This window comes from Heloderma suspectum, chromosome 1 (assembly GCF_057233095.1).
Source record: "Heloderma suspectum isolate Gila_16-S chromosome 1, 16-S_ref, whole genome shotgun sequence".
Taxonomy (NCBI): domain Eukaryota; kingdom Metazoa; phylum Chordata; class Lepidosauria; order Squamata; family Helodermatidae; genus Heloderma; species Heloderma suspectum.
Genome location: NC_139458.1, coordinates 378,824,456 through 378,844,076, shown reverse-complemented (window position 1 = coordinate 378,844,076; position 19,621 = coordinate 378,824,456). Strand labels below are relative to the sequence as shown.

Here is a 19,621-nt window from a genome sequence, read left to right as displayed (position 1 = left end):
TGACAATGGTCTTATCTGATGCATCATGTCCTGTTCCTTCAATAAAGTTCTGACCTGTTTAATTCCATATACTGGTGTCTGCTTCTTCCTTCCACTGCAAAAACTGTAACTGTTATTCTTAAACTTCACAATTTACCATCCATAACAGCAAATTTTGACATCTGTATTTAAAGCTATCTTTCAATTAAAAACAACAACAGCCACCGTTATAACACTGAAAGCTGGAATTATTAGTCTTTATGAAGGAATACTCAAGCTCTAAAAATCATATTCTGATAGAAGATGACAGGTATGAAAACAATGAGAGTACAAAGACATCATTACTTAAAACGGAATAACTGAATATCATTTTAATTTATGATTAAATTTATGTTGATTTTTCTGTTTAAATCGGGGAAATTTGTGCCCAAACCCAACTTTACATGCTTTGTAGGTCAGACGTGCTAGAACATTTTGTTCTTTGAAACTGCAGATGTTCGCCAATTTTATATTCCAAACCACAAATGGATTCTTTTGTAACTCCTGTTATTACATAATCATAAGTGATTAACTTTATTGAGGATAGCAACTTTATAAATAATTTCAGCAGAACAGATTAGCGGATTAAATAGATAGTGGGGCTTCTAACTAGGAGCATTGCAAATATTAACTTTTGAAATTGAAGAGCATATGCTTTCTTTTGATAATTGGGCAGGGAATGAAATGTATCCAGCACATGAGTATCAGTACTTCCTAGCATAGAGGCCTAGCGATAATGTTGATTTGCCACCCATGCTGATCCTGCTAGTTCAGTTGGACTAGTAGCCTGCAGTATGGTGACTGGCACTGTTCCCATGTGGTTTACGGATGTCAGGAGTGGTAATGCAGCACCCCTGATGCTAGCAGACCCCTGTGTGTAAGTGCTCCCTGTTAAGTGAAAGCAGCGCTACTCTTCATGCAGCAATCATGTTTACCACAGGTACACCAATTGTTTCTGCAGCAAAAACACAGGGGTTGTTCAGACGATCAACGGCGGAAACAATGCAGCATCAGTTATTTCGTGTGCCGGTTGCACGACCAGGGTTATCCTAATTACCGTGCCAGGTCACAGGTTGCCGTGTTGCCCGAACCCGGCGCATGGAACAGGTGTAGTGCATTTTCACCCACCCTAAACCCCTACTGCAAGCCGTGGGTTGTAGGGTGGGTGAAAATGCACTATGCCCATGCCGGGTTTGGATGACGCAGCAACCTGTAATGTGGTGTGGGTAATTAGGGTAATCCTGGTCGCACGACCACCACGTGCAGGGGAAACAACGAACGCTGTGTTGTTTCCCCCACTGATCATCCAAACCTGGACAAAGTGTGAATGTTATATGTACAGCCGTCAACACCTGGGCATACACCCAGGAGTCCTGATTAGGCGGCTACTCACTGCAGCACGTATACATGTGTCTAAGGATGCACACCTGCCATTCACACTTTATGTGGCTCCATTCCTTCCTAGCGGGATGAACTCAGAAGTTGGTGTTGGGGGATGCCTGTTCGACTCCGTGGGTGTTAGCTTGCGGGGTTCCTCAGGTTCTGTTCTGTCTCCCATGCTATTTAATATCTACATGAAACTGCTGGGAGAGGTTGTCCGGAGTTTTGGAGTTTGGTACCACCAATATGCTGATGACGCCCAGCTCTACTACTCCTTCCACCAGATTCTAATGAAGCTGTTTCTGTCCTTAACCAGTGTTTGGCATCAGTAATGGACTGGATGAGGGAGAACAAATTGAATCTTAATCCAGACAAGACAGAGGTGCTCCTGGTCAGTCAAAAGGCAGATCAGGGAATAGGGATTCAGCCTGTCTTGGATGGGGTTACACTCCCCCTGAACACTCAGGTTTGCAGTTTGGGGGTGCTCCTGGATTCAGCCCTAAGCCTGGATGCTCAGGTTTCAGCGGTGGCCAGGAGTGTTTTTGCACAGTTAAAACTAGTGCGCCAACTGCGCCCGTTCCTGGAGATGTCTGATCTGGCCACGGTGACACATGCCTTAGTTACATCCCATTTGGATAACTGCAATGCGCTCTACATGGGGCTGCCTATGAAGAGTGTTCGGAAACTGCAGTTGGTTCAAATAGCTGCTGTCAGACTGTTGACTGGGGCTGGTTACAGGGAGCATACAACTCCCTTGTTAAAACAGCTTCACTGGCTTCCAGTCTGTTTCCGGGCACAATTCTATGACCTATAAAGCCCTACAGGCTCCGGTCCAGGTTATCTGAAAAACCGTATCCTCCCTTATGAACTTGCCCGTGTCCTGAGATCTTCTGGGAAGGCCCTTCTCTCAGTCCCACCACTGTCACTGACACGTTTGGTGGGAACCCGGGAGAAGACCTTCTCGGTGGCTGCCCCACAGCTGTGGAACACCCTTCCCAGGGAGGCTAGGATGGCTCCCTCCTTGATGTGTTTCTGGAGGCAGACTAAAACATTCTTGTTCCAGCAGGCCTTTGGGACATAGTTGGAACCTGGGGGTAAGCTGCTAAAATGCTGTTTTAAAATGCTGTTTTAAAGTTTTAATATAATTTTAATTGAATTGTTTAATTTATATTTTAACTTTTGTATATTTTCATATGTTATAATTGTATATGTTTTAATTTTTGTAAGCCGCCCTGTGTCCCAGTACTGGGAAAAAAGGCAGGGTAATAATAATAATAATAATAATAATAATAATGATGATGATGATGATGATGATGATGATGATGATAATAATAATAATAGGAAGAAGAAGAAGAAGAAGAAGAAGAAGAAGAAGAAGAAGAAGTAGTGTCTGCCATGGAGAAATCCCAGTTTAACCATGGAAAACATAATTCATGTGTAAAGATGGAGAATATATGGCTTAACGAAAGAGTGGATAGGGCACTAATTCTTGGGGCTTCTCGTGTGCGAACAGGATACACTGCAAGTGCAACCAGAAGCTAGAGGATCCTGAAGCAACCCTGGAAATGATCTAAAATGCTAGATTCCGGAACAGGGCAGATCTGCAGAGCTCGCTGAAGGGGACTCCACTGACCAGTCCCTTTCAGGAAACAAGTGTTTCTGCTTGTTTACGGGGTTGCTTTAGGAAGCGCTAGCTTCCTGTTGCACTAGCGGTTGTTCCAGCAGATGCAACAGAACAAGTGGAGGTGTAGCTGCTGCACTGGATCCTGCTTTTGGATCAGTAACTCCGGAGTCTACCATTTCTGTGTACTCAAATGCATAAAAGTGGATATTTATGACGCAATCTCCTTAGATGGCTTTTGCAAAGGAAATGCAAATAAGAGCTGTGAATGACCATTCCAGAGATTCTGTTAGGGCAGAATGAGAACCCACCTTCACACTGGCCTCTTATGCCCGTTCGAAATCCACTTTCACAATATTCACACCTGTATGAACCAATGGTGTTTACACAGAGGCCTTCCCCACAGGTGTGAGGCCTGGCACATTCATCAACATCTAGAAACCAAAATTGATAGCAAAATTAAATCAAAGGTTAAAGACTGAAAATATAGTAGTTTTCCATTTTTCTTTTACAATATGCGCGCGCGCGCGCACACACGCACACACACAAATGCTATTTCAATGAGACGCTTGAGATGTTGATTTTTTCACTCATAAGAATGCAAGTGAAAAACAGCATAACATATTACCTAGAGCAACGTAGGAAGTCAATTTCACTGCTTCGTTATCTGCAGACATTGCTGTGATTGAGGTCCACATGTTCCCTTGCTTAATGGCATTTACATCCCTCCAATTTATGCCCCCATCATGTTGGGGGTCCATCTTGCCAGCCACCTTCCAACCAGCAGAGGCTGGTGGCTCCGATGTCAGTGGGGAGGTGAATCCGCTCCGGATTTCAGTCAGAACTCTAAAGGAACCATCCAAGGTGCTTTGCCTCAGAACTACTAGCCTCCACTGCTTCCAAAAGAGACTCTGAATTCAGAGTGCCCTGCTACAATACGTCCTAGAATGCTCCCTAGAACACAGGAATCTGTCTTATACAGAGTCAGATAATTAATCTATCTAGCTCAGTATTCTCTACAGAGCATTGTGGATCTTCAGGGTTTTCAGACAGTAAGGAGTCTTTCCCAGTCGTACCTGGGGATGCCCAGGATTAGACCTTTTGCCTGCAAAGCAGGTGCGCTACCACTGTGCTATGGTTCTTTCCTTCATTCTGTACCTAGAATATTCTCTGTATGAGACTGATCTGAGAAATGTTAATTTTTATACCAAATAAAACTGCCTCATGGAGTACAGAAAACAAGATATTTATTTATTTATTTATTTATTCTTTCATTTCATTTCATTTCATTTCTATACCGCCCAATAGCCAAAGCTCTCTGGGCGGTTCACAAAAGTTCTTTTGCCAAATTTGTCATTAATACAGTGGCCTTACTTGCAATGGCTTTTTTTTTTTTTAAAGAGTGAAACAATTTTGTTAGATCAAAGGTTGACCCTGCTGCTAACAGTTAGCATATATTCATTTAGATATACCTCGCCATTTGTTTTATTTCTGTACTGGTGAGACTGTATTATGTACACCGTCAGGCCTGATATCAGCACACAGCATCCTTGGGCAGGTGCCTTAGCCCAAACTCTGCCTGTCACCATTCCCCTATGAGAAGACTGAGCTTTGGCAACTGCAGTTCAGTTATCTGCTACCATTTTGTTTTCCCCACAACATCCCGGATGTTGCATCAGTCTGAGGCATTGTAGGAGGAATGGTGGGCATACATGGGTCCATTATGTCTTTGTGATGGCCATCACCATTTAGTATTTCCCACAATGCCTGGACTGACATGTCTAGGGCATTGTGGGGAAAAATAAAATGGTGGATGCCAGTAGTTTGCTGCTCAGGGGATCTCGCTACAGTTTTTTTTTAAAAACCCAACCCCTCTGTCATGCTACAAGCTAAGCCTCTGTCCTAATGCACTTTAGGGAGGTGCACTCAGGGGTAGGCCTACTGAGGGCACTTTGCTGAGAGCCCCTTCAAACTTGAACTCAGCTCTCTATACTGTAGTTGCTGGCTTGCTCTGACATATATGTATATGATCTTTTTTGTGATGGCCATTGAATAATACAATACTATATATACGGACATATGTATTTAGATAAAAAAAACAACAACCAGACCATACTTTTGATTGAAGACGATGTTAAAATTCAATGAGTAGTCAGTTCCCACCACACCAACACATGGTATCCATGAATAATCAGAGCAGATCAGTATTAGTGTTACCATTTAGATTCACAGAATCATAGAATAGTAGGGTTGGAAGGGGCTTATAAGACCATCAAGTCCAACCCCGAATTCTAAACCTAAACTGCCATTTTTGGCAAGTCCCTTAGGCAAGCCTTCCAACAACTTGCCCTAGGACCCAACAGAATATAACTTTAACTCTGATGGCTGGTTACCATGATCTGAAAAGCAATAGGCCTTACAAAGTTTCCGTTGAACCCCTGCAAACCCTCAGGATTAAGAACATAAGAAGAGCCATGCTGGATCAGACCAAGCGCTCATCTGGTCCAGCATTCTGTTCGCACAGTGGCCAACCAGCTGCCCACGGGAAACCCACAAGCAGGACATGAGTGCAAGAACACCATTCCACCCATGTTCCCCAGCAACTGGTGTACATAGGCATACTGCCTTTGATACTAGAGGTAGCATAGAGGCATCAGGACTAGTAGCCATTGATAGCCTTCTCCTCCAGGAATTGTCTAACCCCCTTTTAAAGACATCCAAATTGGTTGCCATCCCTACATCTTGTGGTAGTGAATTCCATAGTTTACTATGCATTGTGTGAAGCAGTACTTCCTTTTATCTGTCCTGAATCTCCAACCAATCAGCTTCATGGGATGACCCCAGGTTCTAGTATTATACCCCTGATCAGCAGCCATAGGCTGAAAGTTCTCCATGCAATATTTGCAGCAAATCACATCAACAATATTCTGAATGTCCAAAATGGCCCTATGTTAACATTTGATTTGTCCTCTTCAGTATGAGAGGGGCCAATAACGGATCTGCTTTGGTTGTTAAAACCAAAACTATGCTCAATCTGTTCTTACACAGTCTCATACACTGGAGGAAAAATGTCCTACCATACTGTATCAGATCTTACATCAACATTGTATTTTCAAGGAAGTGCAATTTCACAAATAAGTTTAGGGACGTATTGTGAGTAATGACTTTCCTCCTGTAATGGTGGCCAAATCTTAACAACTCTGTGGTTTCTTAAGAAATACCCCATGAACTGTATAGCAGCCTATGCATTTAGCACCAATTTAATGCTGCTGTAAATCAATATAAGTGGTTTCCATTGACTTCAATGGGTTTCAAAGTCAGGCTCTTAACAATTAGCTGTAAGTATTAAGAATTTGCTTTATAAAGCACAGTAGTTACCAACACAGTCTGTTCCTTGTTCATTGGCCATGAACCCTGCCTGGCAAATACACAGGAAGCTTCCTTCTGTATTTTCACAATGCCCAAGGGAGCAGAGATGGGGAGTCTGAGTACATTCATTAATATCTGTTAAAGAAATAAAAACGTATGAAGACTGAAAAAGCAGTACTTTGTCATGACCATCACTTCATTCTGTCTGATGTACACAAGACACTAAAATGAAAGACAGACTCCATTAACACAGGTTTGTTTCCTCAGAGGTGAACAATAAGGATATGGTATAAAATTTTGATTCAAAAAGCATACTTATTGGTTTAAAGCTTCAGAGTATTAAGTTTCCTTGGAGAAGAAATAACTATACTTACTTCTAATTGGAGATGTTTCAGAGGAGATTCATGCATTCAGCATTTATTCAGCATTTAAGCATTTGCGAGTTGATCATTACATACAACCCAGGGTAAGTGAAAGATACTCCTTTTCTTATTTACACATTTTACAGTGGGGCAATATAAGGAAGTGGAATATCCATTCAGTTCCTTGCAAATACCTATCATAAAATCTCATGCACTCCTGTTAGGATTCTAAACTACTATGTAGGTAGATGGAATGTACAGAGACTACTCGAAACATCCCAGTTTTCCTCATTTACAAATGGGTAAATTCAATTCCTTCAATCATTCTTTGTGCATGCATGTGGGAGAAAAATAAAATAAGTCCTGTAGTGAGATAAACTCAGGGAACGGAGGGGGGGGGGAGGCAGAGAGAATTTTCACTATAAAATTATATTTTGATGAGAATTAAGAACCAACAGGAGAAGAAGCCATTCATATTTACTATAGTCACTGCCTACAAAGGACAGGTTATATATCTTCAAACCCTTTACACAATGATCAGTTTAGCAGTTGGGGAGAGGGAAAGAAGAATTTATCATTACCAGAACATTTTGTGAGTTGATCATTAAGCTTGTATCCATCATAGCAGAAGCAGGTATATCCCACAGGCAAGTTAACGCAATGTCCTGCTCCACAGATATCTGGATTCACTGTGCACTCATTAATTTCTAAATAAAAAGAAAAATATACCTATAACAAACTATTTAAAGCATTTTAGTAACTCCACTATTATCAGTTTACAAAAGAACGAAATGCCTCAGAACACTTGTTATCCAATTTAGCGTTTCTAAAAAGCCAGCACAGTATTTCTGTGAGAGAGTAATTAACATAAACATCCAGAAAGACCTTTGTAAGAGGTCTTTCCTCCACTGTATTTACACAGAAACCTAGTGCATCTGCAAATCAACCATGACACTGTATCTATTACAGCTCCTCAGAACATTTGTCAGTACAGTTTTTTTCTGACTATGTTTGCTCACACCATCATGCTATGGGCATAGCCAAATGGTATTGTTGCTGTTCCTGTTGCTGTTGTTGCTGTTTCATTTGTATCCCGCCTGTTTTCATCTTGCAAGGAACCCAAGGCAGCATACATGTTCCTCCTCCTCGCCAGTTTATCCTCACAGCCCTGTGAGGTAGGATTGGCTGAGAGTCAGTAACTGGCTCAAAGTCACCCAGTGAGCTTCACGGCCAAGTGGGGACTAGAATCCAGATCTCCCAAGTCCCAGTCCAATGCTTTAACCACTACACCATACTGGCTCTTTTCATTAATAAGACAAATTTGAAAAATGACCTGGCAGGCAGGTAGGCAGCGGTGATAGTGGAATTACTGCTTAAAATAATCTGTCACAATAACAACAGTGTAGGGAGATTCTGCATTCTTTGGCTCAGTACACACCAGCATTGTCTTCAAAATATGCCCATTATGAATGCTATGCATTCTCTTTGGCCACCAAAGCCCTCACCCCCTGGGAAATACTGTGACTACCAGCCCAGTGGAGGCAGATACACTACAAGAGGGGTGCCTGTACTCTTTTTCAGAACCAGAACTTGCCACCCAATGAATGTTCATGGAGAAAAATCTCCAGTGAAGAGTCATCCATACCCTGCAGCTGTCTTGTTCAGTGCCTGTGCTCTCCCTCAAGAAGTCTGGAGAGCTCATACTCTGCAGAGATTATTAGGCCCTGAACACTATCACCCATAGGAACTGCTATTTATTACCACTGATCCCAGAACTCTTTTGAGTACCTGAGTAGGGTCAAAATGTATTCCAAACTGGATCTGTGTAGGGCATATAGCCTGGTCTACATCAAAAATGGGAATATGTGGAAAACCATGTTTAGGATGCCTTATGGCCATTTTGAGTATACAGCTGGGGGTTCAAAAATTATATAAAGGAACTGATATATAAAGATGCCCTCCAGGAATGCCCAGCAAGCTTACTAGGAGGCAGTGTGTGCGTGTGTGTGTGTGTGTGTGTGTGTGTGTGTGTTGGGGGAGGCTGCCTCGGGAAATGTGAGTGTACAGGAGTGGGCAGCCTGGCACTGAAAAGAGAAGGAAAGGAAAGGTTCCTCCTGTGCAAGCACCGAGTCATTGCTGACCCCTAGAGGGACGCCGCTTGCGCTAGCGTTTTCATGGCAGACTATAGCAGGGTGGTTTGCCATTGCCTTCCCCAGTCGTGACTATCTTTCCCCCAGCAAGCTGGGTACTCATTTTACCGACCTTGGAAGGATGGAGGGCTGAGTCGACCTGAGCCGGCTACCCGGGACCCAGCTTCCACTGGGATCGAACTCAGGTCGTGGGGAGAGTTTCGGTTGCAATATTGCCACCTACCACTCTGTGCCACACGAGGCTCTTCTCTGAAAAGAGAAGTCCTATGCAAAGTTGTTGTAGCAGTAGGCATCTTAATTTCCCCAGAATGCCCCTGGGCACTAACTGGGGGCCAAGGGGCCTTCTGGGGAAATTAAGATGGTGGCAGTTGCAGCCATGTTGTCTGGCACTTCTTGTCAGAGCATCAGGTCCTAAAAAGGTTTTACAAAAAGTAAAATTTAGCTCTGATGTCCCAGCTATGATGATCTAGCTATGCAGTGACTTTTATGGCACAGCCTCAAGCACCACTTGCATAGTGCTTCACACTATATCTTATCTGTCAGAACGTGATTTCTGCTTAAACCTCTAAATACCACATCCCAAATTACTTCCATCTGGTCTAGAACAGTTACTTGACCTGGGCCAGTTTAGATGGTATCTTTGGACTGATCAGGCCTATCATGTAGAATGGGCTGACAGTGCACTTGTCCTCCCTACCTGTACCATCTACACATGAACAGCATGTCCAATGTCAGGCTACATGCATACACCTCAATCACGTAATCCATTTATGGAGGCCTACATATGTTAATTATACACATGTAGCCCAACTTTAGACATACCATCCCCACAGATGGAGAAGAAAGGCGCACCTTTGTTCTTCCCCACATGAAGGACCGGATTGGTCTGAAGATATAATCTAAGCTGTCTCTACCATGTTCTTTCCTTTCTTTATAAACATCATAAGAACATAACAACATAGGAAACTGCCTTATACTCATACCATTGGCCCATATAGCTGGTATTGTTGACAATGACTGGCAGCAGCTCTCCAGTGTTTCAGGCATGAGTTTTTCCTGCCCTACCAGGAGATGTCAGAAATAAAACCTAGAACTTTCTGCATACAAACCACATGCTCTACCACTGAGCTACAGTCCCTCCCTTAGTCAACATCCTTTTGTCCTCAATCAACAGACCTTAGCTACATGAACTCAAAAAAACTTCTTAGGGCCCAGTGGTCTTACGTATGTACATTCCTTTTCAAAGCCTCTACATATGGCTTCTAGACTTATGAGGATTTTACCAAGCACAAACAATGCCATTAAGTAAAACCTGAAGCAACGGCAGCATATAAACAAATTTACAGTGCAATCCTATGCCTGTCTACCCAGAAGTAAATCCCACTGAGTTCAATGGGGCTTACTCCCTGGTAAGTGCATCTAGAATTGCAGTGTCAAGGATTTCAACAATTTAAAAGAAGCTTTTTATTCACACACAAGATGTAACATGTTTACTGATAATGTCAAGATGTATATTCTTTATATACACCACAACGTTTTGGCAGATTACCAAGGGCACAGAAACTTCCACAATTTTCATTTTCTGAGCAATGTCCGCTTCCTAAAATGGCCTTTTGAAACCTATCCAATACTGAAAGTTACTTCACCTCAACATGTTCTGTTCTATATGCTAAAAGAAGATGGCTTTATGGCACTGAAATTAATACTGATTACATAATTCACCAACACAAGTATTATGGAATATATAGAAGCACTGGGATTTGCGATGATGATGATGATGATGTATTAATATTAGTAATGGAAATAATAGTAATGATTTCTACAGCCCTTTACTGACATACAGAATTTCTGCTTCATTTATCTCATTTGTTTTGATCCAGCTCTTTGGGTTTCAAAACAGCTTTGTTCTTAATGTGTTTTTAATATTTTGCTTTTGTATGCCAACTTGGGTGCCCTTGTTAGGGCCAAAGGATGGTTTAAAAATACAATACAAAATAAAACTGAGTGTGCAAGCTAACATGTAGCCTATAAATGGCATTTTTTTTTAAAAGAAAGCAATTGTTTATTAGGCAAAATTGACCACAAATGGAACACTGACTGATGAAGCTAAGATTCCACAAATATAGAACATTCAGAGACACAGAGATAAAAATGGAATTTAGAAATTGCAAGGTATGTTGGAATATATCAGTAAGTTTATAGCAAACTACACAGCTGGTAGTGTTTAACTAAGAAAAACGCTTTGCAAAGATAAATTGATGCCAGAGCATGAAAGAAAGTTCCAGGGCCTGGAGTATATAGAAATATCATCACCAGTGCTGCAATTCTTTGATCCACTGAAAAGGGTTGATCAGAATTTTCTTCGCAGATGCTCTGGAGGAGGGACATTAATAAATTGCTATGCTACAGACACATGGGAAAGAATAGCTGTCTACATTATATACTGTTCATAAGAAACAACTGTGTGTGCTAATTTTAAAAGGGTGGAAAGCTTGATATATTATGTTTTGTGGCTTTTAAATACAGAAAAATGACAGGACAGTAAATCACCCACTATATAAGATGTTCCTTAGAAATTGCAGACAAAGGGAAGAACATCGCGTGAACAGAAGTCTCCGCGCTCAATAGGACTTTCTTCCTTTCTCCTCCCAGCCTTCCACCCTTGCAGCTCCAGCAAAATCTGCTCTGCAGCAGATTTGGAGGGAACACAGGTGGGCAAATGGAATTGCCCCCTTGTGGTTCTGCTGACAGCAGTTCCATCAGCAGAAAATTTTCACTGGGTCTCACCCCCCAAAACACAGGATGAATGAAGAAGAGGAAATACTACTGCCAATAATATAAACTATAAGCAACATAGGGAAATTAGTATTAGCATATCTTCTATGTAGTAATATTATTTTTCAGAGATGACAATGTTTTTAAATGTACATGATTCTGAAAAAAAGCCCATCCCAATTAAAACAAAGTAACAAAATAGTATTAAGAATTGTATTGATAAAACGTACAATCTTAAGAAGTAACATAAGCAAAGTAGTTGTAAAAGGATCACTAATATGGATATGCAAGCTGCAGAAATAGATTACTCAACACATTTCAAAGGCAAGCTGGAGGATGAGGATAGAATAGCAACAGTCACAGCCAAGTTTCAAATCCTGATTAAAAGGGACACTGGTTAACATTAACCATAGTTAATATTGGTACCAATATAATACTTAATTGTGGTTAAGACCAGTGTGAAACCATCAGGGGAAAGCTATGCCAGAAAGGACATAACAGAAGCATGGAGGGAAGTAGTGAATGACCCTGATTTGCTTAACTGTGGCTAAGTGATTGGGAACAGTACTTGTGAAACGGCATGTAGTATACCTCTATTTGCAAAAATGTAAGTAGCTAGCTACTTCAAATGTTGCAGTTTGAGTGGATAACACAATGCAGGCCTGTAAATGAGTACCACTAAAAATGTAATGCGTGAAGTAGTCTTATATTAGATCACAGTCAGAAGTTCTCCAGTACCAATGAGTTAGGCATCTTTCCATTTACTGATGATTAAAATAGAATTCAGTAGCTTTGTGTTGCATTACACCAAGCTGTTTATTAAGGGTTTTAACTCTTCCTGTACTCAAATTTCTTGACAGGTAACAATTTGAAGTGACTAATTAAAGCACTAAAATATAAACAGAAATTTAAAAAGTACACTTCAGTAACTGAACCTCCAGCTCACCCACAGCCATTGTATCCTTACTCAAATGTGAAGGTCTTACATCACTTATGGTTTTGGATAGACTTTTGGAGGAAAAAAAATACAGCTGGGAAGCAATCATCAAGAAAGCCCCCTTATGGGTCCTCAATGTTCAAAATGTCAGTACTGAGGATGCTGCAAAAAGACACTCTTAAGCTCACCACAAATATTTTGATGGAATATAAGCAAGTGACCTATATGTAAGTATGTAAGGCCCAAGCCATTCAATATATACTGAAATTCACTGATGAAAACTGCACCAAAAACTGAGATCACTACAGTGTGCATACCTATAAACCAGTGCTCTATTGTTTCAAAGAGTGACTTTCATACATATTCTAATTCTAGATCAAATTTTGGAAACAACCCTCAAATTGTTTACTTCAGAATAGTCGTATTAGGTACCTTTAGAAATCAATGGGATTTCTCAAGATCTTATGATGGGATTAGGGTAAATTCACACGTTCATTTATCATGTCTCATCTGTGTCTTTTTATATGCTTGCAGAAAGGATATGCCTACCTGCATAATGTATGGTAATATATCACTGATATTACACCAAAAAGCAGTTGCTTTGAGGAGGCATATTAACATAAACTATGCATATGGACATGCACCCCTATGTGGAGAAGGCCCTGAAAGTGCCCCTACATGCATATAGAACAACTGCAGCTGAGTCTTGCTACATAAATCTGTAAATTCACTCTAACTGGTTGAAGGACAGGGAGAATGCAGAATGTAGGAGGGTGGAAATCCTCAAATTGACTCCTTTGCCCATTTTCAATTCTCAGAATAAGGCAGTTGCAAACTGTACCCTGGCCATATATTCAGGTCTGAAAATCCACCACTTGCAACTCTGTCCTCCTAAACTGAACTTTTTTGATTCAGTATTTCTTTGTGTTCTGCTGCTCTGCTCTTCCTATTTGATGCTCTAATAGCACTAACTTAGTCGGGAATATGTACCCATTTTGTGCCTCCAACAATTTTCACATGGAAAACATGCATCATACCTGTAACTTGAGTTGGTGCTATTACTTGACTAGCACTTGAAGTAGAGACATCTGGGCCAACTTCAACAGGCACAGGAGGAGAAGTTTTCTCAACTACTACTGTGTGAAAGAAAGAAGAAAACTATTTATGTCCGAGGAAGGCACATTTTAAAATACATAGATGGCTTACTGAATCAATGGAAAACTGTAGTAAGGGCCACTTCACATATTATGTTTCTAGCTGGCACAGGTTACAAGCCCCCATTGTGCACCTTCTAAAACTATGATACTTGAAGCACTGTATGTCTTCTTTTAATTGCTACTGGCTGTGTTTCCCCACAAAACAGATCCACGGTAATGTGGTTAGAAAAAAGATGTGTAATCTCTTCAAACGTTATTGTCATTCCAAATGTGGAACACATGTATAACTGCTAAAAGAATAACATGTGAAATGGTCCTAAGGCAATCTGTTCTCATTTTGAATATTTACTAACAGCTTGATCTATTTGTTACTCTGGCACACATGAAACAAGTCTTGAAAGGTGCAGAACAAATGAAGCATTATAGTGACTAACTTCACTGCCTAAGCATCACTGGAAGAGATGTTTGAAGTGCATGTGGAATTTAGATATCAACTTCTGATCATTCCTCCCCTCTTCAGTTCATTTGTGGGTACCTAAGTAGGTGTTCACCACATTTGGAGAGATGCAAACATGCCATAAGGACTTCCAAGTCATTGATCATTTCAATTCAATCTACTTATTTTAATGTTAGACATTTGCACTTCCATATTCCCTGTTCCTGCACATAAATAATCAACCAGGCACAGCTGCTGCACAACCTACATTGATTTCAGTGGACTCATCAGCAGTTATTGAGGGCTTGGGATCTATGGCCACAATCCAAAGCTTCACAGGGCTCCACAGGCACACTGCATGAACACTGGAACTGCTGCCTCAAAGCATGTATCTTTTCCCCATCTTCCTTCTACTGCCTTGGGCGTTATTTATTTGGAAAATTGCTTACTAAACACACATAGCAACTGATCTGCTACCTGAGAGGGTGCTTTTCTATGTTATATAGCATACAAGCTGAACAATAACTTGAAAAGAACCATCTGAGTGTGCAGGATAAATAAGAGTAATTATGTGATTTGACTGTTATATATACATTCTACCAAGCATTTCTACAGTTTGATCTACTACAAATGTTGAAGTGTAGTGTTAGCATGTAAGAACCAGGGCAATAGTGGAATACATATTCTTTTAACAGTAATTATGACACCAATATTAATAATGTTGCAAAGGTTAACTGTTGATTTTTAAAGTACTGTTCATGGGCTAAGCAGACAATCCTTTGCCAGACTATGTTGCAGTCCTCTTGGAAAGAGAACGTTTTTTGCAGAGATTTCCATTTTAAGGCCTGGCGCAGACATAATTTTAACAGACATAATGGTGTAGACATAACCATGGCAAGGAGATCAGGAGCATGACATGGGATTTGCGCACTCCTCTGCCTCCTCCCCTTGCAAGTGCAAATTCCTCCTCCCTTCCTTGGTTAATATTAACTACTTACCTATGTTTAAAAAATCAGATCCCACCCTTCAGTAATAAACTTTCACAAATTGTTAAAAACAATTTAAACAGTGAAAGAGAATTACAGCACCATATCACAACACAACAAATTCTTAAAAATAAACAGCAAAAGACAGAAATAAATGCACACATGCATCCCAGGAGCAAAGTTAAACCGAATTCAGCTAATGTTTTAAAAGGGCTGGGAAAATAGAAAGGTTTTTGCCTGGCACTGAAAAGACATATGAGTAGGTGCTAGGTGAGACTTCCTGGAGAAAGAATTCCAGAGACAGAGTGCCACTAGTGAAAAGGCCCTTTCACCAATTGCAGACTGCCTAATTTTAGAAGATGAGGACACCTGAAGAAAAGCATCCAATGATGACTACAATCCATGGGGAGGTATTTGTGGGAAAAGGTAACTCAGCTACTCAGATCCCAAGCTATATAGGCCGTCAAAGATAAGCATCAGCACTTTGAACTCTGCTTGGAGACTGATCAGGAGCTGATGAATGTTTCAAAATGTTATACATGGGTGTGCCTTAGAAGACTTCCTGGAAACAGCTCCACATATCACGCAGTGCAGTAACTAAGTTTGGAGGTTACCAGAGCACATATAACTGTGGCCAGGCTATCTCTGTCACCTCAGCAGTTTCATGTAGACATTAAATACCATGGGAGACAGGATAGAATGCTTTGGGACTGCGTCATGTAAAAGGCATGGGGCCAAATAGCCTTTTCCCGGCACTACTTTCTGGGTAGGAAAGGACCCCCCACATCACAGTGTTCCCAATGCCCAATCTGGACAGCATATCCCAGAAGGATACTACAGTCACTGGTGTCAAAATCCACGGAGAGGTCCTGGAAAATTAGCAGGGTCACACTTCCCCTGTTCTTTTTCTGGCTTAGGTCATCCATCAGGGATTGACCAGGGCAGATCTATGCCAAAAAATGGGCCTGAAACCAGATTGAAAGAGATCCAGATAATTAGATTAATCCCAAAATGCCTGGAGTTGTACAGCAATCACCCACGCAAGCACCTTGCCCAGGAAGGGATACTGACCAGGCAATAAATGTTATACTACTCAGGTCCAGAAGTGGTTTGTTTAGGATCATTCTTATGACTGCATTCTCTTGCAAGGAGGCAATAATAACCTCTTGATCCAGCTGGTCAGTCTGCTCCTGCTAGATGTTAAATGCCAAGAGAGACAAGGGATGAGCAGATGTGATAAACTACACCACAAAGCATGCTGCCCATGTCCTCAGGCTGCAACAACTGAAATTCACCTAACAAAGCAGGGCACATCAGTGCCCTTGAGGCACTCATTGATTGAACAGAATTAGTGCATCCACCTTAAGGTGGATATGAGTGACTTTATCCTCAAAGTGTTTAGCAATTGAGACACAGTGGGTCACCACTGAGGATCAAAACTATATGGTTACTTAATATGTGGTTGGTTTATCACATCGGCTCGTCCCTTGTCTCTCTTGGTGTTGAACATCTAGCAGGAGCAGCCTGATTTCTGCTGTAATTAATTACAGGCAAGGAAATTACTTACTGGAAATACAGCAGGGAAAATTCCCAAGGCAAGGGTCCTTAGAGAAAACATTCCCACTGGAGCCAACAGGAACTTTTCCCCTAAGTGTTCTGTCCCTACCTGGATGTGTATGTTTGCAGTTTGTTCCGACTGTGCTTGGGAACGGAGAGATAAGCCTCCCTTCCCTATGTGCTGCATTCCAGGTAAGGATTCTGCTCCCCACACACATAATTAAAATAAATGCACAGACTACCTACACCACACAGTAAGCATAACGAGTAGTTTGGCCATGATAGTTCCTAGCATCATTTTGCAAGCTAGGTTGAGGAAGGTCACAAATCACGTGGAAGCTCCAATGGAGGAGATTATGTGGGCAAAACAGCGGCAGAAAAATACTGTTTCTTTGTCATCTTCACGGAATAGGCTGGAAGTCAAACTCTTACCTTTTTTGGTCAGATTCACACTGAGTTATTTTCCCTTTGCTTCTACATCACTTCCCTAGCTGCCTTAATCCTGCCATCGTCCTGGTAAACCAAAGAGATGATCAGGCTCTGCTTAGCAGGAAAGGGTGCCTGGGATCAATTGCATCAATCACCTGAGTCACCCCACAGAGTGACAAGGGTTTGACAGAAGCACCAGTTATGTCAGCTGGAAACCTGCCAAAGGCTCTGAGAAATCCTTCAGATTCCATAAGCCATTCTATAGCAGGTTCACCAGCCATGCAGAAGGAACAGTCATTGCATGCCTAAACCCGATTGGAAAGATCTGACTGTGACAAGGAAGCCAAGGATAAATTCTGCATTGTAAGATTACCACCTTTGTGTCAGGTTGAAAACAGAAAATCAAATGTGCAACTTGCCAGATGTGCTGGACTGATGTCAGCAGCCCCATAATTGTCATGGCAACCATGAAGACCTGAGCTGTTCTAGACAAGACAGCCTCCCACAGATAAGCAAGTCTGGGGGTCCTCAACACCAGAACCAAGAACAAGTATTTCAGATGAGGCAGGTAGTTTGCTGAGCAATGGAATGGTAGGTACAGAATCCCTAAGCTGTTGCAATTGCCTAAACCAGGTAGAAAAACTCAAAATTGGGGCTCCACTGGACAGGAGAGTCAGGGAGAATCTTTATAGAGTATAGCAAAATAAATAAATAAATAAATAAATTCTCCAAGCTCTCAAGCCTGCATTGGTGTTGCACTGAGACGCTAGAAGGATAAAGCTGAGAGAGGTCAACTCCTCTAACTTGTCCACTCAGATCTCCAGAACGTAAGCTAGGTCAGCATTCTTATTTGTAATCAAGTCACAGATGAATAGTGTTTTATTATGAACAAACATGACATGAACTATCAGCACTATCAGACACAAAGGCTTATTGGCAAAGCATCTATGGTTGCTCTGGCTGGGGGAAGGACCAGAAAGAAAGATGGGCTTTAAGTATCTGACTTTCCTCTCCCCTCCTTAGCTTATTGGACCATCACTGCCCTATCTCCCCTTACCCATAATTACTGCAATAAGGCAGCAGCATTATGTCTGCACTGGCATTAAATACAGTTAATCCATTGTTTGCTTTAACTAGGGTTTGCGAAATAGATTCTAATCCTGGTTTCAAAGCTAACCATGGGTTCAACAAGTCAATCAGATAATTCAGGAACTGAAATGAGATTTGCAATCCAGCTTCTAACTCTGGTTTAACAGCTATCTATGGTTCCCATCATTGCACACTAAATGCTGCGCTATAGTTAACATTAACTGGCCAAGGAGAGGGAATTCATAAGGGAAGGAATAATGGAAAGGGAGTGCACAAAGCCATAGCACGCTCCTGAGTGTTACATCTGCAGTGAGCCTTATTGACATTTCCAAAGAGCCTTGAACAGGTCATCTAGTGGATTTCAGAGGGACTAGTCATGTAAGGATCACTCGGAAGAATAAAAATTTGCTGGATTAAGCCTTAGTATTAAAATCCAGATCTTCTAATTAGAAAGAAAGAAAATTCTACAATTGAAAGGAATAGAGACACCACAAGGAATTATTCCATTCCTTATCTGCATGGGTTCTCATCCATTACAGGAGGAGTCAAAAAGCGCTACCTGGAAATTGTGGATGCAGGTTAATAGTTGAAATCCCAGGAGAAAGCTGAGGTTGACCAGGCTGTATTATAGGTTTTTCTCGGTCATCAAGTGAAACTAATTCCTAAAAGAATGGTTAAAAATTAAACGGGTGATTATGCAATTTTAATATAAGTTCCCTAATTTTGTGGGGAAGTTCTGCTTGATAAAATGTTGTTTCACATATTAACAAGGTAACATTTTAAAATAAGAGCAATTTAGTATTGTCATTTTGCTCTTTTTCTCTACAGTAGCAGCCTTTGTGAACAATGTATTTCATAGTAATTTACTACGTTAAGGTAGTAAATATACTGTCTATAGCACACACAGCCACTCACACATGTTACCTGTAGACCTGTGATTTAAAAAGAAATTATCCTTGCATAGGCACTTCCAATTTTGCAACTTCCTATGCAAGAATAGGGCTTATAAAGTGTTAAGCACAGTTGTACATACATACAACTATATATGTATAGTTTTATGTATGTGTACACACACACGCTCTAATACACATTATTGATGCAATGCAGAACAATGTTTGGTGCATTTAAGACCGTTACAATCAATGCAACTTCACAGCATGCTGAATGCTCCCCATGGCTGCAATCCTCCACAAAATTGTGGGGATTAATTCCTGTTAAAACTACTGGGAACTGTAGGTCAAAACTGTGTATAGGACTGACCTCTGTAATTATATGATTATAGATCAAGCGCAGCCAGTCTTTGGTTTGGGAATTGCATCTAGTTCATAAGTCAGTTAGGGAAAGCTCAGAGACAA

General features: G+C 41.2%; 1 protein-coding gene across 15 annotated transcripts in view; it reads right to left on the bottom strand.

Moving 5' to 3' along the window:
• LTBP1 (latent transforming growth factor beta binding protein 1) overlaps window positions 1–19,621 on the bottom strand; it is a 269,829-nt gene that overhangs the window by 78,697 nt on the left and 171,511 nt on the right. For 7 of the 15 annotated variants that reach the window (XM_084828394.1, XM_084828401.1, XM_084828396.1 and 4 more), the window contains 5 exons: window positions 18,826–18,928; window positions 13,650–13,748; window positions 7,332–7,457; window positions 6,398–6,523; window positions 3,331–3,453 (listed from right to left, as the gene is read on the bottom strand). In XM_084828394.1, coding sequence (XP_084684520.1) covers window positions 3,331–3,453; window positions 6,398–6,523; window positions 7,332–7,457; window positions 13,650–13,748; window positions 18,826–18,928 — 577 coding nt within the window. The remainder of the gene's footprint in view (window positions 1–3,330; window positions 3,454–6,397; window positions 6,524–7,331; window positions 7,458–13,649; window positions 13,749–18,825; window positions 18,929–19,621) is intronic. The other 8 variants (XM_084828395.1, XM_084828397.1, XM_084828403.1 and 5 more) reach the window with 3 other exon arrangements.